The sequence below is a fragment of the Sus scrofa genome, chromosome 15 (assembly GCF_054392235.1).
Source record: "Sus scrofa isolate SSC_HxYL_T2T_F1_AM1 chromosome 15, Sscrofa_HxYL_maternal_Yorkshire_Landrace_v2.0, whole genome shotgun sequence".
NCBI lineage: Eukaryota > Metazoa > Chordata > Mammalia > Artiodactyla > Suidae > Sus > Sus scrofa.
The window spans coordinates 52,698,293-52,723,915 of NC_139397.1; the positions used below are offsets into that span (position 1 = coordinate 52,698,293).

The window sequence follows — 25,623 nt, forward strand, 5'->3', positions numbered from 1 at the left end:
CTATGGCTGCGGTGTAGCAGGCAGCTGCAGCTCCAATTTGACCCCTGGCCTGGGAACTTCCATATGCTGTGAGTGTGGAAAGGAAGGAAGAAAGGAAGGAAAGAAGGAAGGAAGGAAGGAAGGAAAGAAGGAAGGAAGGAAGGAAGGAAGGAAGGAAGGAAGGAAGGAAGGAAGGAAGGAAGAGAGAGAAATAGTACTCATGTGAAAGACAAATTTCCAAAATGCTTGCAAAAATCACCATCAGATTATTTTTTAGGTAAGAATGTTCATTCAACAAAAGTCAAAACACCATGTAATAGACTTCCATTTCTGGAAGGAGCTCAGAAGTCATCCCTCTGTTCTAACAAGAGCTGAAAAAACTGAAGATGAGCAACTCTTCTCAGATTCATGGGAACTGAAGTCTCAGGACAAATTTGTCCTCCCAAAATTAGAGAGATAATTAGGCAGATAGAGACAACCACTATTTAGAGGAGCAGAGACCCTGCTGGGACCAGTGCTGGGGTAAGAAAATCTGAACTGTGTGTAACTGATGGATTGTTGGAAGCTCAGTGTGGATAAGTTTGAGTATTGAAAACTCCAGGAGGCCAGTCTTAGGTAGGCCCCTGCAGTTCTGTGAACTCTACTTCCCTGAGCCCTGGTTCTCAGAGAGGTCAAAGAAAAAAAAAAAAAATCCCCTGGTGCTTCCAGGGTAGGATGGGGGTGGGGTTTAGCCCTTTGGAAATACATCCCAAGCAGTCTCCTCTTCTTAAGACCTGTACTCAAGGGAAATTTTACCAAAGCTAAACTGACCTGGAAGAAGGGAAGTAAATACCCCATTCTGGCCCAGTCCAGAGTTACAGTCTCACCTAAGAGGTGATGTTGGAAACTCAAAGGCACTGGTAAAGAGCATAGTGCCAGGGCCCAGACTCACTAAAGACTAATACCTAATCAGAGGACAATAGATGCTTCTCTTCCCTGACCTCACCTCCACATTAGCAGGACTCCGGGATGGCAGCAGGGGAGCATTACTGAAAAGAGCTACAAGTTTCAGACCTTATTTAAGAAGAAATTTCCAGGGGAACATTCCTTGCTGGTGGAAATACAAAATGATATAGGCACTCTGGAAGACAACTTAACAGTTTCTTACGAAATTAGCATACAGTTGGCCCTCCGTACCCATGGCTTCTGCATTTGTGAATTCAAACCACCTTGGATCAAAAATATTCAAAAAAAATTCCAAAAAGTTTCTAAATGCAAACTTGAATGTGCAGTTCACAGACAACTAATTATAAAGCATTTACATTTCATTAGTACCATAAGTAATCTAAACATGAATTAAAGTATATGAGAGGATGGGAACAGATTATATGCAAACACTATGACATTTTGTATAAAGAACTTGAGAATCTTGGGATTTTTATATACTTGGGGGGATCCCGAAACCAATGGATATCAAGAGATGACTGTTCTTAGACCATATAACCCAGCAATCAAAATCCTTGGTATTTACCCCAGCAATCAAAATCCTTGGTATTTACCCAAAGGAACTGAAAATATATGCCCACACAAAAGCCTACACACAAATATTTATGGCAGCTTCATTCACAGTTACAAAAACTGGAAGCAACCAAGGTCATCCTCAATAGGTGAATAAATAACAAAGTGGCATACCCATACAATGGAATATTATACAACCATAGAAAAGCAACAAGTTATCAAGTCATGAAAAGAAAAGGAAGAATTTTTCTCTTAAATACATATTAGTAAGTTAATGAAGCCCATCTTTTAGGCTATATACTGAATGATTTCAATGATTATGACATTTTGGAAAAGGCAAAAATGTGGAGATAATAAAAAGATTTGTGGTTGCCAGGGGCCTAAGAGAATGGAGAGAGATATGAATGGGAGGAGTACAGTGAACTTGCACAATGGAGGAGCACATTGGACATACCATTCTGTATGACACCATAATGGTAAATTATACATTTGACAACCCAATGACTTTACAACACAGAGAATGAACTCTAATGTAAACCATGGACTTTAATAATAATATATCAATATTGGTTCATCAACTGTAACAAATGTACTGCACTAATGCAAAGTGTTAATAATTTCAGAAAATTGTGTGTGTGTATGTATATGGCATACGGATAAGAGGTAGGTTATGAACTCTATTTTCTGCTAAATTTTTCTATAATCCTAAAACTAAAAAAAAAGCATATTAATTTTAAAAATAAATGCCACAGAACAGTGTAAAATGATTTTTTGAAGATGAGTAATCATTAGGATGAAAAATAAAGCTATTAAACTTTTTCTACTTTCAAGGCCAATTCGGCAATAGCTTTCATATATTATTGTTCTTTAAAACACAATGATACTGAAATATTCCACTGTGCCCTTCCTTTCTCCTTTTTTTCTTTTTCATCAAAGGAAACTTTTCCTACCAGAAAAGATTTGGAAAATTCTCTGGAAATAAAACTATTTTGTCCATGCACTTTGTCACCTCTCGATAAACAAGCCTGTTTGCATCGGAAATCTGCTTTGAGGGGCTTTTACAAAAACACACCAGACCTGTGCTTTATAACAGAGAAGGAAACCAAAGGTTGAAGGTCATATCCTAGTCGCAGTGACAACGTGGGCCACTTGGCTGCCAGAAGCTGGGCAGTTTTCAGAGATACAATAAGGAGTTAATGGAAAAGAAAAACATAAAGAAATAAGGGAAAATGAAGGAAAAAAATACTGGTAAACAATAAAAACAGACTCTGCAATATTGTTTTTGGTTGGTTTATATGTTTATGGATGTGTGTGTGTGTGTGCATCTGTGTGTGTGTGTGTGTGTGTGTGTGTGTGTGTGTGTGTTTTCACATGTATACCCACTGAGAAATGTTTATTAACCAGGAGCTATAAGGAATACATACAAAAAGAGTTGGACAAGGTTCCTTCCCTCTTTGAAAAAAAATGCAAATTCATTCTAAGCTTCTTTCTTTCCTTATTCAAATTAGCCTGAAAGGGTCATATGCAGGGTTATGGCAATTAATACCATCACAAGTGAAAAAAGAAAAAGGAGAAAGGAGTCCGAGAAAGCCTTATCTTTAAAGCCACAACAAACTCCTTTGTGCTGAAATAAAAGGTCATATTATACAGGAATAGCAACTGTAAGAAAAATAAGATTCTATGTCCTTTATCCCCCTTGATTCCAATGAGTAAATGTTGGAAGAATGCATCTTTCGAATGGTGGTTCCACCGTGCTCCCCCTGTGTCAGCATCACCAGATACACACGGCCCACTGCTTTCCACTGGAGAGCTCAGGCTGCAGGACAAAAGAGTCAGCCAGTGCCTGAAGTCACATCCTGCCACTGACCAGCACAGGGCACTCCTGGGGTTCAGCAAAAGTCACCAATACAATACAGCCTTGGCTAGGAAAGCCAAGGACAAAGACCCCAGGAAGAATCCACGGGTTGGAAAAAGCCTGCTCTAATGCAGCATCAACCCCCTTCAGGCATTTATCTTTAGCCCAATTTGATAATACAGAACATGTTTAAATTTTCTAGAGCCCTAATATCTCAGCAACCTGGATCAAAACTGGCCCACCCCTGCTACCAACTCCTGTGAGACCTGGCCTTCCAGGCAGTGCTGAGGTCTGCTCTGCCTTTTTTTTTTTTTTTTTTTTTTTTTTTGTCTTTTTGCCATTTCCAGGCCTGCTCCCGCGGCACATGGAGGTTCCCAGGCTAGGGGTCGAATTGAAGCTGTAGCCGCTGGCCTGCACCAGAACCACAGCAACGCCGGATCCGAGCCGCATCTGAAACCTACACCACAGCTCACGACAATGCCGGATCCTTAACCCACTGAGCAAGGCCAGGGATGGAACCCACAACCTCATGGTTCCTAGTCGGATTCGTTAACCACTGAGCCACAATGGGAACTCCTGCTCTGCCCTTCTAAAGGAGCCTGTCCTTGTCTTCAGGTTACAGCTGATCAAAACCTAGATAAGCCTATACTCTGAGTCACATTTATTTTCAAAGCTGGACTTTAATAAACAAGGAAATAAAGTAGGTGCTTACATGCCTACATAATGTGTGACTATATTTTAAAACTTCATCTCCTCCATATCAAAAGGACCTGACACATTCATAAAGATATCTCCCCAAATCTGTCTTCTCTCCCCTTTATACTTTTGTCCAACTATACTCCATATTCTTGTCTTGGGAGAGAAAGCAGAACAGGCTGGAACTAAGAAGAAAACCAAGCAAAAAGAGCAAATGGGCAAAGTGATAAAAGAGATGGTACAGGAAAAATATGATCTTGAAGTCTCTGGCTGATGCTGTCATTCACTTTTCAAAGTTTTTGAAACAGAATATTGAATGTATTTTTCCAGGGGAAAAAAAAAGTGAAAGTAGGATGGTGATGATGTTGAAATCAGCAATATGGTATGGCTACAATCTGCATCATGTGTGTAGCTTTTTGGTTTCAGAAAGAGAAACAAACAGAGATAAAAATTATATCTTGGGGAAGTCAGTTATGGGTTCTCCTGACTTTGGGTGGTGGAAACAGAGTTATTTCCTGGGCATGACAAGTGGGGCCACACTGCTGGGGCATGCAGCTGACCACACTGTTCCCTACTTGAAAAATATTTCCAGTAGAAGAGTCACATGCAGTGTAACTGACCTAAATTCTCCCATGCGGCTAATATTCATTCTCCTTTCCCTGCACCTTATGATTCTCTGCATATACTTTATTCATCAGTTCACTCAAAGAACCCTAAGTAAGCTCTAAAATTTATTTTCAAAGAGCAAAATGTTCTAGATTTGTATTAGATACAGTGACTAAGCACTAGAAATTTTGTTTTAACTTCTCTTTTACTGGAAATATATTCAAAAACAACACAATATTCCAGTATATATTACTACTTAATACTAAAAAAACATATAGCTATTTTGTTCAAAAATCAGTTTATTTGCATTAAAGTGCAAAATTTCTCATGATGGTTAAATTCTTGTCAGTAATTATTTCTAGCAAGACTCACAGAAACAACAACAAAATTCCAGAACATAAAATTTTAAAATAGGAATATTTTCACTTGCAAACTGTTTTACTTGACCAATAACCCTTTTGAATTTTCTTTAAAAATTGAAAACTGTTTATGGACATCGTTTTTAAAATGACTTGAGATTTGTTGAAGATAAATTTGTAATCACTTTACCTGGGCAGATAAAAGCAAATGAAAAAATATCTCCTTTAAACCTTCTGTAATAGAAAAAAGTAGGACTGGTCTATGTTTATATATTTTAAGAAATACAGCTGTTGCATATATATATATATATATACACATTCTTTAACAGCCCCAGGGTCGATCTGTCTGTCTGTCTGTCTGTCTATCTATCTATCTATCTATCTATTTATCTATATCACAGTGGGAAATAAAGACAGAAGAAACTTCCATTATCTTTGTTTCTGGGCTTTTTTTTTTTTTAACATATGCTAATACCTCTACTTGGCTCATTCTCACTTTTTGTTTGTCTGTTTGTAGTTTGACACACTCCTCTCCATTCTCCAAAACTTTATCCAAAGTTTCCTTCTTTGATAATGAAGGGAAAATGTGTCATTCCTTTCTCTCTGCCGTGACAGCAGACACCTCTGTTAATATCCCCATGAGCACTGACATACATCTATCCTCATCATATATTCTTATCTCTTGGTGCAGGGGGCAGTAAACAGTGCTGGGCACAGCAGGATGCACACTGAGTGACAGCAAGAGGAATGGACAATCACATGACTATCATCTCTGATCATGAATGATACCAATACTAGGCTATGCTAGTGAAAACAAAATGTATGCCTAACAACGCATTCCAATCTCAAAAAGTTGGAGCCAGATGGCTAAAGAAATGACAGGGCAAGATTAAGAGGACCTAACACTGTAGATACAGTAGTTTCTAAAATTAGATCAAGGATGAGGTAATACTGGGATTGTTGATCTCTTAGACATCCAGGTCTTTAAACCAAAAACCAACGTCAACAAAGTCTATCTAATGAAAGTTTACTCTTAAAAAATAGCAAGATCCAAGAAAGATTTCACTTTTCCTCTAGGCCCAAAATGAATGTCTCAGAACTTTGGAACAGGGTTTTGCTGCTTGTGTTCCTGTTGTTTTCAGCAAGACGCCTCTTACTGAAGTGGCAAAGTCCTCTGATGTGATCAATTAAAAATATGCAGAAAGCTTACAAACTATCACAGGAAAACATGAGGTAATTGAAAGGGTCAAGTAAATAATTAAAATCATTTCTGACTCAATCACACATGCTAATGAGATCTTGGGACAGATGGATAAATGAAATTTTCGGTGAATCCCAAACCACATTGTGACTACTAATTGCAATTAAAAAAATTATTACTCATTCCCCAGATCGGAGGTTCTGAAAGAACATTAAGAAGGTATGATTCAGCTCTTCTGTATTCCTTGGTGGAGGTGCTAATGAGCGGTGAAATGGCCAAGAAGAGGCTAGGATGATGAAACAGCCAATGTCTTCCAACCTACCTGCTCAAACTCTTATTACTCCTGTTCACACTGCATTCCCTCTACCTTCTAGCATGAAAACAGCTGCTGAGTAGATCCTTTATTTTGTTTTGTCCCTTTCAGATCCATCCTGCACAATGCTTTCTAGATGACATTAAAAAAAAAAAAAAAAAATGTGTCCTTGTCAGCCATGTTTAAAACCTGCAATGGTGCTACCTTTATATACAAATCTGAACTACACTGAGTCCCCTAAAGTCCAGAATCTCCCAAAACTCCACGTCCAGCCTTCATGCATGGCTATGATTCTCCAGTTCCTACTCATACCACACAGTAGCAGAGGGACAGGCTCTGATGGGGACCATCAGCCCATGATGCTTGTGCCTGAGTAAGTTTGTCCCATTAGGATTGGAGGTACTAAAAGGCCCCCTTGGAGAAACTAGCCAAAATCCTGTTCTCCAAGATCACTCTCAGTAGTAAAAGAGCTAACATTTTGAGCTCCATCTGCCATAGGATTTGTCTTCAGTCCAAACCTGGGTGTGTAATAGCATTATTTTTTACTGGATCCTGGCAAATGCCAATGCCTGACTTGCAATTATCTACTTGTGCTTCTCCCCTGTTAGTTTATGAATACCTGTGATATCACTGACCATGCTTATTTCCATCAGCATTATATTTTCAGCACCTAGCAGAGTGCCTGGCACACAGTAGACACATAGTGGGCATTCAATCAATATTTACTTTGGGAGTAAATGAATGGACAGACAACAACAATACGATCCAACCTCCTTGGCACTGTATTAGTGCCTGCAGCATTTCAGTTCTCATTAGTTTCTACCTAGCTCTTGAGAAATATGTAAACTCTTCCACTGGATACTAAAACATTAATCATTTGTATTCAGTTAATTTATTATTTGATCCTAAGTTACCGTTTACTTTTATTCAACAAAAATACTTATTAATCAAGATAATGTAATTAGAATCACAAAACTTTATTAGTTGTCAATCTGGAAAACAAACTATCCTAAAATTGTATGAAATTAATTTCTATATAAAAGGTGCTGAGGTAATTTAAAATGATTCTGATCCATCCATTGAGGTAGAAATAGATGTTTCTTTCCAAAACCATGGTAACACTTGCTTTGAAGCCCTCATATGTGCTAGGATTTAAAAACATTGGAAGAGTCAGTGATTTAGGTTTTCTTCTAATTCAGAATTGTCATCCAATTTTAATAAATCATCTCAAGATATTTACACTAAGATTTTCACCAGTTGTTTTTTTGTTTTTTTTTGTTTTTGTTTTTTTTTTTTTTATTATTTTCCCACTGTACAGCAAGGGGGTCAGGTCATCCTTAGATGTATACATTGTGTTTTTTTTTTTTTTTTTTACTTCAAAGTTATTAACTTACTGTCTGTGGTTTAAAATATGTCCTCTCCCAAACTCATTTCTTATGTTAAAACTGTCCCTATGCTCACTGTAGGCAATTAAATAAACCAAACTTTATAGTGTGACACTGTGATCTATAACCAGTCATGTGCACGCACTACGCGTACTTTTTAAGTGAAGGTTTACAACAAAAAGGGCCAACTCTCATAGAGGCTTTACTGTGTAGTAGCTATAGATAAATGGTGAGCCAGTAGTAGGCTCCAAGGACTGAATCCTTCCATGAGTCAGGGGCAAGGCTTTCATGGAAAACCCGCTGCTTCTGATCATATGATTCTACAAGTAATGCAGAACAATCACATATAGAAGCTGCAACTCCAAGAATACAAATACCTTACACAAACTGCAAAACCAACAAGTAGAAGTGCCTAAGTTTACACAAAACAAATACCAGAATTGAATAAATCAGGAAAAATAAAACAAATATGAAGTCCTGCATTACCTAATATAGTTGCTATAAGAAATGCACTTACATTTATATAACTAAGCTACTGAAGACTATCTGGTTCTCTAAAAATCTAAATATTCTGCAAGCTAATATACTAATGTAACCACTGAAATCAGTTTTAACTACTAAAATATTTTATTCCCTGGATAAATGACTAATAGACAAACCAAAGAAATAGACTGTAGAATAGCTTAAATAATTCATAATCAAAATTAATCACATCTGAGACAGAACAATTCATCAAAGTTAGACTTTGGTATTAAACGTGACTATAAAATAATATTCTGATTTTTGATTTGCTAATAAACTCCTATAATAAACTGAAGAATAATTTTCATACTTTTAATGTTCCCTCAGTAGTTAAAACATCCATGTAAAACCAAGTGTTTGCAGTTTTTTATTTAGTATTCTCTCTTGAGCATGCTGTCAAACACTATTAAAATAAGAAACTCATTACAATGTCTTGAGTTTAGAATAAAGGAGAATAAAACTCTTATTGTTCTTTAATAACATCTTGGAATGTGGAGTTTAATTTACCTTATTCTTCATATCTGTTGGAAGAACCTAGACATTCCTGGTAAATTAAAACACTATATTCTTTCCAATATCTGAGAACAGCACGAAATTAACCCTACTTTAAATAGAAGCCCCCAGAAAAAGTCTTGTGATTCAAAACTTACACTTATACAACACAATGTCCATATAAAACGTTAGAGACAATCTCAGTAATTCTCTTTCCCATATGAGCAGGTTTACAATGACACTGCTCAAACCTTTATCAACAAAGGTTTGAAAAGGAAGTGTGTGCCAGTCAAAATGGCCATCATTAAAAAGTCCACGAGTAATAAATGCTGGAGAGGACGTGGAGAAAAAGGAGCCCTCTTATACTGCTGGTGTGAGTATAAACTGGCACAGCCTCTACTGAGAACAGTATGGAGGTTCTTCAAAACAAAAACAAAAACAAACAAACAGACAAAAAACCACTAAAAATAGAATTGCCATATGATTCTGCAATTCTACTCCCAGGCATAAACCCAGACAAAATTATAATTCAAAAAGACATAGGCACCCCTATGTTCAGAGCAGCACTGTTTACAACAGCCAAGACACTGACACAATCTAAATGTCCATCGACAGAAGAATAGATAAAGATGTAGTATATGTATAAGAATATTCCTCAGACATTAAAAAGAATAAAATAATGTCATTTACAGCATCATGAACGGACCTAGAGATTCTCATACTAAGGGAAGTAAGTCAGAAAGAGAAGGACAAATACCTTAAGACATCACTTATATGTGGAAACTAAAATATGACAAAACTCAACATATCTATGAAACAGAAACAGATATAGAGAACAGACTTGTGGTTGCCAAGGGCGGAGGAGGGAAGGATTGTGAGTTTCGGATTAGCAGAGGCAAACCATAATATACAGTATGGATAAACAGCACAGGCAACTATATTCAAATAAACCACAATGGAAAAGAATACGAAAAAGAATATATGCATAACTGGATCACTTTGTTGTACAGCAGAAATTAACACACTGTTAATCAACTACACCTCAATAAAATTTTTAAAAATAATAATAAGAAAAATGTATGAAACCAAGTTGAATATCTGTATGAATATCTAATGAATAATGCATTGACTGACATTAATACCAAAAAAGAAGAATTTCTAGTCCTACTTAAGAGGTTATTGTTGATAATCAAAGGGTGATAAAATGTGACTTTGATTTCCTTTCAATCTTTCTGAATTCCTAAAGCACTTTAAGTGTTTACATAATTCTCTATATACTGACTGTATGTTCCTCCCTGCACTGCTGTCAGCTTCAAAAGTCTTGAATCCAAATCCCAGGATTAAAAATAAATATAAAAATAAAATCTAAATCTTATTTTTTTCAAGACACCAAACAAAAATTTAAGGAATAAAGCAGTTTTTGATGAGCTATCATTTAATGTTGTCTTCTAGGATATTTCTCTGCTTGTCTTCATCAAAATCTGTTTTAGATAATATCTGAATAGGAGAAGAGGCAGAGGTTGCCACCTATTCAGCAAGCCCTGTTTCCTTTCCCCCAAGGCACCAATTAAGACTAGAACCCCAGACTTCCCTGAACTTAAGTGGAGACCTCAAGACTTGAATCTGGCTAAGGTAATACGGATATATCTGCTAATTCAAGGCTTAAAAGAAGACATCCCTCTGATCCTCCTTGTTCTTTCTTCCCTTATTTACCAAGCAAAAAGTTCTGAGGTCTTTAGAGGATGAAGATGTTACTAGATTAAAGGGGGGGTACTCTCCCCACTAACCTCCCCACACTCACACCGAGCTGTGACATAAGGAGAAATAAATTTTTATTGTTTGAGCCACTGAGATAGACATAGGGTTTTTGGTTTTGTTTTGTTTTGTTTTTAAACAGCAATTACTCTATCCAGAAATAATGAATGATAGAGAATTAAAAGACCTTAATGGTCAATAAGGGTGTTCTCAAACTTGACTACATTTTGGATTCAAGTACTGAGTGCTTTAAAAATACCAGTGTCTGGGCTATAATCTGAATTAATTGAAACTATTTCTATGGGTGGGCCAAATATCACTAGTTTTTAAAAGCTCTCTAGTAATTCTCAAGCACAGTGAGGGATTAGAACCACCAATGACCATGGAGCTAAATTTACATTTAATTATAGTAAAGGTGGTGTCTCAATCCAGTATTTTATGTATTTAATCATGGCTCATGTAAAGCCTAAAACTACCAATTTAAGGCAAAATAATTTGTGTTGAAAATCTGGAACCCTTAACAGAAAAAAATCCACTAAATATTTTACAAATGCTGCCAATAAATTTGCCCCTCCATTTCAGGCAACTATTAGCCTTCTTAATAAAACAAATATTAATTTAGTAAGAACTTAGTGTTTGAAGAAAAATTTAGTCTCCACCAAAAAACAACTGCCACAATAATGAAAAAACTAACTATAGTTTCCTGAGGTATAAGTTTACAAATATTATAGACTATCTTGATTCTATTTCTTATTTTTAACTTTAAGTTTAGTTGATTTATACTATATTACATTCAGATACACAACATAGTAAATCAAGATTTTTATGAATTATATTCAAAAGTTTTTATAAATTATTGACTATATTCCCTATGCTGTACAATATATCCTTGTAGCTTATTTATTTTACACATAATTTGTACCTCTCGGTCTCCTACCCCTATCTTGCTCCTCCCCTTTTCCTTCCACCACTGGTAATCACTACTTTATTCTCTGTATGAGTCTGTTTCTGTTTTTTTATATTCATTACTTTATTTTAATGCTACGAACTTTATAATTTTAAGATGGTTTTTCACAATTAGATTATTAGATCCCTCTTATTTGAGACTTACAGGATTTATTTTCATGTATGGAGTGAGGTATTAAATAATGTGAGGCATTAAAATAATTTATTCATTTTCTATACGCAAACCAGTTGTCTTAGCATCTACTGAATAATCTTACAATGATTAGCAATCCCTGTCTTAGCATACTTCAAGGACACACAGAAATTTGAATCTGTTTTTGGTATTGTTATTGAGTCCCATAAAGATATTGTTTTATTGTGTTTACTCTGTTTATTTAGTGCTCAAACCACAGTTACAATTATCATAGTTTAACAAATAAAATTAGGTATTTTGGAAGGCCTAATCCCCACCTCCTTTTTCTTTTTTAGAATTTTATGAACAATTTTTAGAATACGAATTTCCCATAAAGAGTTTTAGAATTACTTTGTCAATTCCATGAAAAATTATTTGGGAGTATTACTGGAATTACAGCAACTATGTAAATTAATTTAAAAGGAATTGGAATATTTCTGGTAATGACAGTTCATGGTTACTAACCTATGATATATCATATTGTCATATATTCATATTTCCTTCTCGTCATTATAATCCCATATATTTTGTGGTATGTTTATTTATAAGATATTTTCAGAATTTTTTGTTACTGTTAATTGGATTTTTAATTAACTTTGTTTTGGTGTTACTGACATACAGTAATACTCTTTGATTATATATGGTGACCTTATGCCAAGTATCCTTGATGATATTATTTCTAATTATTTGTAGCATCTCTTAAATCTATAGAGACAAGTGTAACATCCTGAGTGACAACAAATTTACCTTCTTTCCAACTGTTCCTCTTTAATTTATTTTTCTTTTCTGATTGCATTGGTTAGGACATCAAAACAGTGCTGAATAGTAATAGTGAGAGTAAGCATCTCTGTCCTGTTATTAACTGTCTTGAGAATGCTTTTATTGTTTGCCCCTTAAATATAATGATATTTGTGGGTTTCTGTAGGATTAGCCTAGATCTATTATTAATGTTCTATTCTCTTCCTAGCTTACATTTCTTACCATAAATTCATATTAAATTTTATTAAATATATATCTATTGATGAGATAAACATATGGCTTTTTCCCTTTAAACATTAAAAATTAAATTTCAAATCTTTAATCATCCTTCCATTCCAATATTACTTGGACATAATTATTTTTAGGATATTTTTAGATTAAATCATTTAGTCTTTTGTTTGAAATTTTTACTTCTATTCTGAGAAATTATTTTCTTATTCTTTCCTGTTTTTTCTAATCTCCCACTTATCATATTTTGTATCTCCAATGCCGTTAGAATAATGCTAATAAAGTAAAAATATAAGTATCTTATCCCCTTACTAAATACCCAGCAGTGACTCCCCATGTTTACTACATTAAATGCCAACTTTCACTATGTCTTCAAGACCCCGTGATCTGCCTCTTGTTTAACTCTTTGGTTCTCTTGATCAATGCACACCACCCGCATCTCCACACCCAAGCCAGCTGATCTACTTAAAACTCATTGAACAGCTCATACTTTTGTCACTTCAAAGCTTTATTCATATTACTCCTCTACTAGAATGCCTTTACCCTGATCCATGAGTCAGCAAAGTCATTTTCAAGTTTTATGGCTCAGCCCTAGACTGTCTCTAAGAATTCATCACATTTTAGGAAAAAATTTACTCTCTTCTGCCCATACACACCATACAAACTTCCACTGCAGCATCTGTTATACAAGTCTAGTTGTTTTATCACTATATCAAGTATCACATTTTGCTCATCTTTGTACTGGCAACATCTAACACTGATTATGCTGTCTGGCAAATAACAAGTTTAAAATTGGTTTCATGAATGGATTATACAGGTAGACTTTACAAATTCTGATTTTTAAGACTGACTGTCCTAAACATCTTTTGAGCAGTGTTTTGCTCTTAATTCTAGTTTATTCCTAATAATATCTTCTACCCCTAAAAGCCACAGCTAGTCAGTTTATTCCTGGAAAACATATGACTACACTGTGCATTGGTTTTGAAAAATAAGCATTGGTTTGATTGAACTTTATCTTATATTTATAAATCTACAGGTTCCTGTATGATAGACTAAAAAAGAAAAATTAAGATTAAAGACTTGGTAAGACAAATTTCCATAGCCATGTGTGTTTATATGTTTTGAGTATTTTCTCTTAGTCTGATATGTTACTACACCATTTTAATATATCCACTATTTATTCTTCTCAACAACTCCAGGTAGTACATGGTATTATTGGGCCTACAAATAACAAATAAAATACAACAACTGAAGCTTAGGCAATTTTCATCTTTTCAAACCAGTGAATCTAGGAACTGAAAAGTGGCTTCTCTAAATCAAGAAATGCAAAGACAGGGCCATGAATTTTCCAGGGAAGATTGATTTGTTCAGTTTCACTTAAAAATTAATGAACTGGAGAATATAAAATTCTATTTAAGTTGATTTAAAAAGTAAAATGATATAACTAAACTTTTTTCTACCAGTAACCCATCTGGGATAAGTCTATATTTTATAATCCTGCCTCCAAGAGTCTTTACGTAGGGAGAAATTGCAAATATGTATGACATTAAAAAAATTTTCTATTCTCATTTTATATGGTAGTAGAATTTAATACCAAAAATTAATTCCCTTTCCAAATCTACATTTCTCTAGAAAAATAAAACAATTATAGTTCCCCTGAAGATAACACTGTTGACTACAAAATGTCCTGAGTCTTTGTTGAAAAGAAAACTTGAGTATTTGTTGCCATTGTAACAACTCCAATGAAGTGCTCCTTGTTATTGCTGGGTATGTTTATCTTAGTAACCCAAGCAATGGTACCCAACAACCTGGCAATTAATCATTTTAAAATTAAAAGATTAACTCCATTGAAAGCCTAATTATGAAAACTGGAAGAAAAAAAAGAAAAGAAAAAGTAGTGCAAATAATTTCTAGCTTAGTTCACAAATAAACCTTAGAAAAGAATGCTTAATTAACTCTATGATTTTGTTATCCAAGAAAAGCACATATTCATTCTCCCTAGGAAATTAAACTTTTTTTGTAGTTCTATATTCAAAGACTAAAGAAACTTAATTGAGATTCCAAAAAGATAGTAAGTAGGACTTGTTGCTATGACTCCAACAACCAGCATGCAGCTTAAACAGCATCCATTGCGATCACTGGGAGGAAATGGCTATTTTAGTTCTTAGCATTACTTCTAAAGATGAGGGGATCAAAACTGAAATTTGACCTAGAAGCTGTCAGGGTTCTAAAGATGCATGACAAAAGGTTTGGCATGTGTTAATGAGAATAGGAAAACAACAACCAACAAAGCAGTCAGATTTCTCAAACTTTCAGGACAGTAGAGTGCAGCAAACCAGCCAAGAGCCTAACAGCCAAAGATTATACCCAATGTACCGTGATAGGCATCCTCATTGCTCTAATTTGTTGTCAGTGATCAAAGGCTAGATGTTTTCTCATACTAAACACCCAATAAATAAACAGTGAGCGACAGCCACTGGGAGGGAAGAAGAAAGCCAACGACCAATGAAACAGCAAGACCGGCTGGACTTGAGAGCAAAAAGCTACTTGCACCTCGCTTCTGTAGTCATTGCAGCAACTGGAAGATTGGGGGTCATGCCTATTTAGCTATGGAGAGCAGGGAGCTATTCCCTGCACACATCTGCATCTAGAAATTCACCTGCAGGTAGCACCACATCTTAATTTAAGCTTCAGTGAAAAACAAAAAGATATAATGACTGATATCCAATTAGCATTTAAAAACTCACCTATCCAGAATGCTTTGTTTTAATTCTGTAACATTTTATTTTAATGATGTTGCTTTGGGTCAGTCCCTTACACAAAAGATGGGAGAGAATCAAATGAGTCTTTTAACCCCAAGGACAACAGCCTTCTGCAAATATTCATCATCCGTAACTTTAAAAGCCAAGGAAAAGCTAGCAAAGGAAAAAAAAATAGAGTTGCAACAAAGAAAAGAAATAGAAGAGAGCCTCAGAATTAGGGAGAGCTACAGGTAAGAATGTTAAAATTAAAGGTGTTAAGAAAAACAATCTTTCTTCTTTGCCTTTCATCTCAAATCATACATATTAAGTATTAAAAATATAAAAAGGGAAAAACTGCATGATTCTAAATAATTAGGGATTAAAAAATGATTGGTATCTTGTCATTAAAACACAGTATTGCATTCTCTGACATCTGAAGTTACAAGATTTTAATTTTTTTTTCATATTATCATGCTCCATCATAAGTGACTAGCTATAGAATGTATACATGTATGTGTGACTGGGTCACCTTGCTGGATCACAGTAGAAAATTGACAGAATACTGTAAACCAGCTATAATGGAAAAAATAAAAATCATTATTAAAATAAAGAAAAAAACCCAATTTTTAATTTTTTAACTTAGTTTGTATAGCATAATTGCCTATTAAGTTTTAATCTGTAATTAAATATGCTAAATTGAAATTATTTCATTTATAATTAATGGATGTCCTTTCATCTTTGAGTTATACTTAATAAATTTCTGATTATATCCTGGCAGTCAATGGCAAAATTGGATCTAAAGAGCTGGTCTGTATTTAGATAGGGAGTGAAGTCAACTGCATAATCTTAGCAAAACACTCCTTCATCCAGAAAGTTTGTCCTCTTGCAGTTTCCCAGGAGGACCACATGAACTGCAGGAAGTAACAGAACATCCCTCTGGACAAGTAGATTCATACAGCAATCCTGAATCCTGGGGTTGATCGAAGTCATACCAGATCATCTTCCTTCTTAATAATGTGGGATTTGGTATGAAAAGCTTAATTGGCAATTGCCTGATTTGTGAATATTTTCGGTTTGTTTGTGCTCATTCTTGACTGTTCCTTTCTCTCTTTCATCAGAATACTAACTTCTTCTGGTTGGTACTCTGAGACCAAAAAAATAGTTTTTCTTTTCATTATCTCTCATTATCTCTCATATTTACCTCCTTTCTGCTACATCTGTAACAAAATCTGCTAATTCCCCCATCACTCCCTGGCTGAAATGCTACAATTGCATGATCATGAACTAGAACTACTTTCTCAATCCTTCTATGAAGCTGCCCTTCCATCTATGCTACAATAATCCATACTCTTTTGGACAAAAGATCAAGGGATATTTGCAAAAAGAGTGGCTGGGGCTTGAGCCTTGACTGAATAGAAGGGAAGTAATGATGTCCTGGAGCAGAGGGAAAGCAGAGGAAGTTCTCAGGGCTCTAGGAGGACAATGAGAAGGTTCAGAGTTGGAGTAACAGAGAGAGGAAACTGAAGGATAAACCGCTGTGATTAGCAGACCCGACTTTGTAAACTGCCAGGGCACCATACCCACCCATGTGTTCTGCAGGATGGGAAGGCCTTAGGGTACATGTAGTGCGATGTGAGCATGCCCTCTGATATTGTACAGTGTTACTGGTCCTGCGAGCCTGAGTAGTTTTAATTTACATACTTGGCAAATCCCACTTGATGACAAAACCCAAGGGTAAGTAAGTTGAGGCAGGGTTGAGGCAGCGGAGTGGAGGTAGAAATGACTAATCTTGAAAGGATTGCTCACAGGGCTGAAAATGTTTGTAAGGTCTGGGGGACAGAGTAAGAGAACAAAAGAGCTGACAAAGTATTTTATAAATGAAAGGGAGTGAGCAGGAAGTCAGTCCACTGCAGAGGTCATTTAGAAAGTGAAGTAGAAAAAGAGCTAGAACATCAAAGAGGCAGACTTCTATTGCGGGGGCGGGGGGGGGCGGTTTATCCCATTCTAGAGGCCACAGAAAGAGGAAGAATCAGTAGCCTTCATGGCAGAGAGCTAGAGGGGAAGCAGATTCAGGTGGGTCCCAGAGCACACATCCCACCTCCATGGCTTTGCACCTGCTCCTTTGTGTGTGAGCTTTGTAGCTCCAAGTTAACACCCAAATCTTTTTAGAGCAGAAATTATGGTTACTATGCACCTGCCCCTGTCATTATGTGCAGAAGGGTGGGCATGTGGTTGAAATATTTGTTGGGTCAAATAAATATTAAAACAAATTTAAGAAGCTGCTTTTTTTAGAAGTACTCTTTTTTTAAGTTTAGTTTTTAACCTTCTTAATTTTTTCAGCTTTAATGATATATAATTGACAAAAGTGAGTATATTTAAAGACTACAATATGATGATATATGTATATGTTGTGAATGATAACAAGTTAATTAACACATCCATCACCTCACAGAGTTACCCTTTCTAGTGGTGAAGAATAGCACTGTGGTTGAACTCTAGTCCATGAGTCCCAAACAAACATTTTTTAAAAAATGAAAGAAGGACAGATCTGCTTGCCATCTGAGAAACAGATCTGCTTGCCATCATATATTGTATTTATTTTTGTGCTTGTTTATTTATCAGTTTATGGGTATTGAGAACTGAATGGAATCCTATAGGCCACTTAATCCAAGTCCTTCATTTACACTTGAGGAAAAATGAACACAGATTATACACACAGAGCCATAACAAGGACCATCATCTCTGGATCTCTGGTCCAAGGAACATTTAACTATACTATGCTTCCCCATGTGGCTTCATTGAACCGTTTCAATATAGAACATATACTTATCGATATATAGTATACTTATCTATATATCCTTAGTAATAAAGGTACAAATATTTTCTACAGACAATATTCAAGAAAAATAAACACAACATGTTTGTCAAAACAGACAAATCACAACATCTTTACTGGACATGTTATAACAATTTAAGACAATCAAGGAGCATAGTCTTTTATTTAAAAAAAATCCTCAAATGCCATCAGACATTTTCAGAGACAAAATATATGGACTTTTTTACTTTAAAAACACTGTTTAAGTGGTACCTAGTAGTTCACGTGATTAACCATGTTGTACTACATTGCTCGGGGATCCTGTCATTTTCTGGCATCTGCAGTTTCCTCTCCCCAAGGTAATTCTCCTTTTCTTAAAATATGAAGCAATTCTTGCAGTTCTTTCCTACCTGATAAAGATCTTCATTTGACCTTGGATCCACCCAAATTTTCTTTCTCGCTCCTTCCTCTTTCTTCTATTTCCCTCCTTCCTCTTTCTTCTTTTCAGTCCTTGAAATCAGATCCAGGAGAAGAGGCTTGTATCTTCACTCCTTTATTAAAATACTTTATTTTCTATAGGCTTGTATTGATGAAAAAGCCATCAATACAAAAGAATGTCATTCCTCTCTCCTTTCTGTTGCACCAAACACCATAGGTCCCTCAATTCTCAAAGTGCTCTCCTCCTTGAAGTCACACTAACTCCACCTCATCTGTTTTCAGGAGGGTTTCTAGGTCCTTCTTGCCTTCAAGTTTCAAGGTGAAGAGTGAGCTGATGAAATGAGTTTGTAGTTTCTTTTGGTTAAGGGATAAAATGCATGAGAGATAACATGGGAAATAAAGTTGAAAAGGATAAATGGCATGATAAGAGGTGAGCTTGAATGGGGTGTTTTGATCATCATGTGGGGGTGATTTAGGAGAAGACAGAAGAGGGGAGGTAACCATTAATGTCCAGGCTAGAGGAGGTGAGAGGCTGGTGGAAAGCAGCTACACAGGATAAAACAGTGTGATGTTAAGCAGCGTGACACCATTAGCTCCACAAAAGACCAAGTACATCCCAGAGTAATCAAGAGATAGAAAGAGGAAGAAAGGGCAAAGGAAGGGAGAGGAGGGAACCAGTTAAATCTGGAAGGAGGAATTCCATCTTCCACAGAGGGAGGCTGAAGCATTAGAAGGGCAGTTGGTGGGGACAGCTGAATGTCCATAACAGAGACATAGGTTCAGGGGGTAACATGTGACACCATGCAGCTGGAAATCACTAGTAATTTTCAGGGAAGAGTTTCAGCAAACTATGGAGAGCATCACCCCATCATAAGGCTAAGAAGTGACCGGTAAGGAAGGAGAGCACAGCTATATAGAGTCGTAATCAGTTTTAATAAGCCACGAGTAAAGGCAAAATGCTGAAAGGGCTCTCCTGCGAGCTCCATGGAGATCAGAGGGCTCCTGGAAGAGCTACTGCTCAAAGCCTCTCCCAGACTTCATCCTCCACACTGGCTGAACTGCGTGTCTGAACTGCAGGTCCACATCGCAAGACCAAACCTTCTTAATGTGAACCTTGGTAGGGTAACCCAAAAATCAGTATTTAACATATTACCTAAATTACTCTAGTTAGACAATAAAATTAGAGGTTCTAGAACAAGAAGTCTTACAGAAATTGCAAGAGAGATTTATTTTGCTAGTATTATATAGTTTGGGGACATCTAATACGTTGTAGAGCAAGTAGTGAGTGACAATTTTGACAGGTTATCACAACACACTACAGAAGAATCTGTTTTAAGTCCATGTCATACTACCTCTGCAGTCCTTAGGCATTATCCCAGTTATATAGGGCAGGCCTTTACTTCTTGTTATTTTGTCTGCTTGCCATGTCATGAGTACTGAGCACAGGCCATGTGGCTCCATATTATTATCCTCATTTCCTCATCTCTCATCAAACAGTTGAAAATAGAATGACCTCAAATCAGTCAGGTTGAAACAGTCAGAGTCTAATTCTTTTTTAAGGTCTCTAAGTTTTTAGGTTGAAACTAATTCTGTCTGTGACTTTCAACCCATCTCATTTACCCTAATTTTTGTTTTTCAATTTTCTAGAAGAAAGGCCTATATTTTTAATCATAAATGACAGTTCTGACCCTTTATGGTTAAAAATAATCAAGTGAGATTTACATTTGAGGTTTTAATAATTTCAATCTTACATATTTAACTTAGAAACATATCTTTCAAAAAATAAGTATGATTAAGACCACACTTATTTTTAGTTGTCACTGTATCAATTCAAATTATGTATTTTGTACAGTTAACACATTCTTGAAAAACAAAGCAAGCTTCTAAACAGTTCACTAGTTTATTGTGACAAGAGGATATTGAATAAAGGATTTATGCTAATTGACCTACATTCTAATTTATGACGTAAACTCAAATTTAAGTAAAATAAGCAGTAATTTACAATAGCCTTAGAAACTTCAAATTTAAATTAAAGTAAGAAATACTAGCTGATCTTACTTGAAATTATGCTGAGTAGCTCTGACGCCAGCATTCTACTAACACATTTCTACCCAGGTATAGATTTCCATACTCAAATGTTTTGCTGTGAAACTTTAGTGAGACTGTCTAAACTGTTCCATAGTTCTAATTAACAATTTGACCCTTTATCATATGTGTTTCAAAAAACTTACATCAAATTTTCAGTTGCAAACCTGATAATGTCAGGTTTGGGAAAGCAGATGTAAAGGCATCTCTTTTAAAGGAATGAGATCAAGCAGTTGGCCACTTTGATTCCTTGTCTCCATGAACGAGCACACTGTTCCTCGTGTGGAGGGGAGGGGTCTAATGCCTTCCCCTTGAATCTTACCATCTTGAATGATTTCTGTGACCACCAGAAGACAGCATAAGTGATGCTCTGGGACCTAAGATGTCCCATGTTATAAGAATCCCTTCTGCCTGGGTTTTTTCCTGGAACTCTTTTCTAGGAAGATGCCCTCTTAGAGCCTAGCCACTATTCTGTGAAAAGCCCAAGCCACCTGGAGACAGCCCCAAATGAACTCCCAGCCAACAGCCAGCATCAACCGTTGGCTATACGTGGGAGCTATTTCAGACCACCAGCTAACCAAGTCTTCAGATGCCTGAAGGCCCAGCAGACACAAACCTACAATGCAGAAAACCAAAACAACAGCAAAAAAAAAAAAAAAAAAAAAAAAAAAAAGCAAAAAACCTATGCATTGAAGACAACACCAGGACTCATTATTCTTGGGCTAAACTTACCAATAATTTTATAGATCCCTAACCGTGTCCCTTTTTACTGAAACCAAATGAGAGCAAAATATTTGTCTGACTTTTTCCTCTTGTCAAAATTCATGGACTCCTAGATCTAACACTGAATATTAAAGATGTCACATTTCACTGTTCTAATTTTAGGGCACTTATACATATTATGCAGTTGATGTTTCTCCTCCTGCAAACAGTGTTTATCCTTTTTCTCTTTCCCTCAACCAGCTTGCCTTGTAGTTTCACCTTCAAACAGATGGTTCATTCATGGGTTTACTTCTCACCAAAGGCTGGTAACCCTCTAATCTTTATTTTTCTTCTTGTTTTGTGCTCTGATTAATTTCTCATTATAAGTTGCCAACCTACTAACATTTGTGTCTAGATGTCTAGCCATCGCCTTTTAATTAACATTTCAAAAATGATATTAATCTTCTGTCAAAGCATCCTGAAAATAAACCATCTGTTTTATCCTTTGAATATTCTATCAAGGGACCTACAGATTCCCAATCCTCAAGGCTTCAAATATCCAGAAAATCTCTCTTATTCATTCTCCTCTTTATTGCTCAGTTTCCTAATTTTATAGATTTTTTTTCCTTAGAAATATCTTTCGTCCATCTTTTTCTCTCCATTTCCACTACTGCCAATATTCCACTGTGATTGAAGGAGACATTTACCACAGCATTCCAGGATTACTCTGACAACTGGTTCTATCCTCTCCAATTTACCCTATACCTTAAACAACAATGCTAAAATTATCTTCCTTAAACACTAATTTCATTACAATTCTTCCCTGCTCAAAAGCATTCCATGACTCCCTACTTCCTATTACATAAATTCTAAATCTCTCTGGTTGCAATTCACTTCCTTCCTTCTTGGAGAAGGGGGTCCATTATTCTATCTAGAACATTATTCTATCTCTCTCCATCCAAAACCCTTCACTACCCTCCAAATACCAACAGGTTCAATACCACTCTCTCCATGAAACTTTCCATTACAATGGGTGTGGAACTAAGTAATGTTCAACATCACTTTTTAAATCAAAGAACTATAAGTGATGTGGTTAGAGAAGAAATTTAAAATATTCTCACACTGAAGCCTGAAATTCCACAATTAGAGACCTTGCAGGTTAAAGTTAAACTTGCAACTAAATTTTAGCAAGGAGTTAGTCCTGCCTTTTTCAGTATGAACTATTTCATCATGTCCTTTCTGGAGAATAAAGCTTGGGGGTAAAGGGAAAGCCTTGTTGCATACCCAGATAAGCTGAAAGCATCAGTAAGGAAAGAAAAGAAAAGGAGGAAGCAAGAGATGCCAAAATCTCAATTTGCCTACTTTGCAAATAACTTTTTTTGAGAACCAGTCTTGTGCATCATAGACATAACTATTAATTATTCAGAATATTTGATTAACCAATCACTCTCATTCTTCCACAATGCTGGTGTACGGGTTTCTTCTGAATCAAGCCAGAATTGATTGCTATTTTCACCCCAGAGTCCCATCTTCCTTTTGATAAATTTCAGTTGTCATGACACCAGAAAAAGATGAATTCAGCTTGCTGGCATAGTCAGGCATTCTGCTACACTGTTTTCTCCTTTATCCTAGCAATCTGGACTCTAATGCTAAACCCTCACCCCCTACTACCACTAAAAAAAAGAAGTGCTAAGTAATGAAGTTTCTGTGTTTTTCACAAGTAAATTCAAAGAGGAGAAAGATGACCTTAAGTGACCAAATGTTTTCTCTCCAGTTTCTGGACAGATTTCCTTCCTTCTTTCTTTCATCAGTCCCAATGGGCTCCTTGGCTCTTCCTATTTCTGGACCGAGTGTCTGGGTCACTGTCCTAAGTCCTGGCTTCATGCTCTCAAACTCCACTGCTACCCATTTGTTCTTTTCTCCACTTCCGTGTCCTCTGGGTTTTCACCTGCTTCCTCTACCTGCTCCTACCAGCAGTCAGGCACCTACAGGAGTTTTTAGTGACCTCAACTACAATAGGAAAATGTAGTCCATCCCTGGCAGCAGGAGGAAGAGGTAAGTTTCCGGTATCTGTAAGTTTATGGGTAGGATAGAGAACTTTTTTTTTTTTTTTTTTTTTTTTGCTTTTTTTGCTTTTTAGGGCCACACCCTTGGCATACGGAAGTTTCCAGGTTAGGGGTCCAATGGAGCTACAGCTGTCGGCCTAGGCCACAGCCTCAGCAGCGCTAGATCTGAGCCTCCTCTGGGACCTACACAACAGCTGAAGGCAACTCTGGATCCTTAATCCACTGAGCGAGGCCAGGGATTGAACCCACATCCTCACTGATTTTAGTCAAGTTCATTAACTTCTGAGCCACTAAGGGAACTCCCTAGAGAACTCTTAGGAGTTAGAGACCAAGCTCTGGATTATCAGAAGACCTCCACCTCATCACCCAGGAAAAAAAAAACTTTCCTGTAACCTGGGATCATGTGTAATTTATCCAAGGGCGCTGAAGTAAAATCAAACATCAACTCTTTTCATTATAGTTTGGAAATGTAAGCTAGATAATTAACTTCAAAATGATGAGTACCTTACCCTTTGATATACAGTCCACCAAAGCTTGAGGTTACAAGGAAAACAATGTCATTCTTTCTGGAGATTTTATTTTGGATCCAAATAGCATTCATAATGCTTTTGGTAAAGTGAATAGATTAAGTAAGTCAATTATTTTAGTTTTCCACTTATGAGAGCTTTTTCCCTCTATGCACTATTCTAACAAGAATTTATATGCCCATGTACAACAAAAGAAAGAAAGAAAAAGAAAGAAAGGAAGGAAGGAGCAGGCCTGAAAATCATTCTGCTATGCCTGGGAAAATGTTTTATCTTTCCTTTTTTAACTTGAGAATATTCCTTCTGTTTCAGAAAACTTTTAAAGACAGTTCATTCTGTAAATCATTTGCAACACTATTTTATTCAAAGGCGCTAAAAATGGGTCTTTCTAAAACGCTTCCAGAGTCATGCAAGAGACTATGAATGTCCTGACCACAATTAAACATTCATAGGCAAAAATGTCCTCAGTTTTCGTTTTTTTTTTTTTCACTTTCTTCCAAGTTGGCCAGGGTCTATAAACTCCACTGATTAGCAGTCAAGGCATCCCCTAACCCTTGAGCCTGTGGGAACGTAAGAATTTCCACCAGAGCGTGTCAATCCCAAAGGCCTCCTTTACTCTGGAAGAAATCCCTCACAACAAAGGACAAGGGAGAGGCCGCCGGGGGAGGGCGTAATGGACTTGGACGGGAAGAAATGAGAACACTGGCATTGAAGACTAAGCCGGGACTGCCCGTGTATCGCTCATCAGTAAGCCTGGAAGCAGGCTACCGGGTGCTCCCCGAACGCTGGGGAACAACCACAGCGCGTCTTCAGGGCGAGCGAGTCCTTCTCCCGGCACCCCTTCGCGCTCTTCTCCGAACTCCCCTCTCCGGACGCTACCTCCTCGGGCTCCGTGCGGATTGACAGTTTCACAGCCGGTCCCGCCACCCTCCACCCCAACCACATTCCTGGGTCTGTTTCCAGCGGCCGCCGCTAAACTCCTAAGCTGGGCACTCCTGGAAACTTGATCGGAGCGGAGACGAGCGCACCCCAGCCCCGGGGACCTGGGCCAGCCGGGACGCCCTTTCCACCTCGCCCCTGGCCCAGCTCTGCAGGAGGAAGAATCAGCCTTCAGCCTTCCCGTTAAACCTTTTGCGCCACTGTGGCACTTCGCGGAGGCAAGGACCATAAAGTATCCCCAACCTCGCCCCGCCCCAGAGCCTTCCTACACACAAATCTGTACCAATGGAAGTTGAACCAAGTTCCCACTCCTCCAGTCCCATCTCAACTCGCTCCCTGAGCTGCACATTGAAACGTGGAATGCGTGGGACCAGCCACCACCCCACCGGAATCTCTCCATTCCCCCCGTGCCACCCGCGCGCGGGATCCCCGGGTCCTGCCCCGCCCCCGCCTCCAGGTGCCACACAGCCCCGCCGCCTCGCTCCCGGGAAAAGTCCAGAGGCCAACAGGGGAGGAGAGGAGGGATGC

The 25,623-nt window shown here is 37.2% G+C and overlaps 2 protein-coding genes across 2 annotated transcripts in view; both read right to left on the reverse strand.

Moving 5' to 3' along the window:
• GPM6A (glycoprotein M6A) overlaps nt 1–25,623 on the reverse strand; it is a 294,595-nt gene that overhangs the window by 268,758 nt on the left and 214 nt on the right. The window lies entirely within an intron of this gene.
• LOC146395848 (uncharacterized) lies at nt 22,228–25,526 on the reverse strand. Its single transcript, XM_084999883.1, has one exon. It carries the CDS (start codon nt 25,322–25,324, stop codon nt 24,872–24,874), a length of 453 nt encoding a protein of 150 aa, XP_084856009.1. The 5' UTR covers nt 25,325–25,526; the 3' UTR covers nt 22,228–24,871.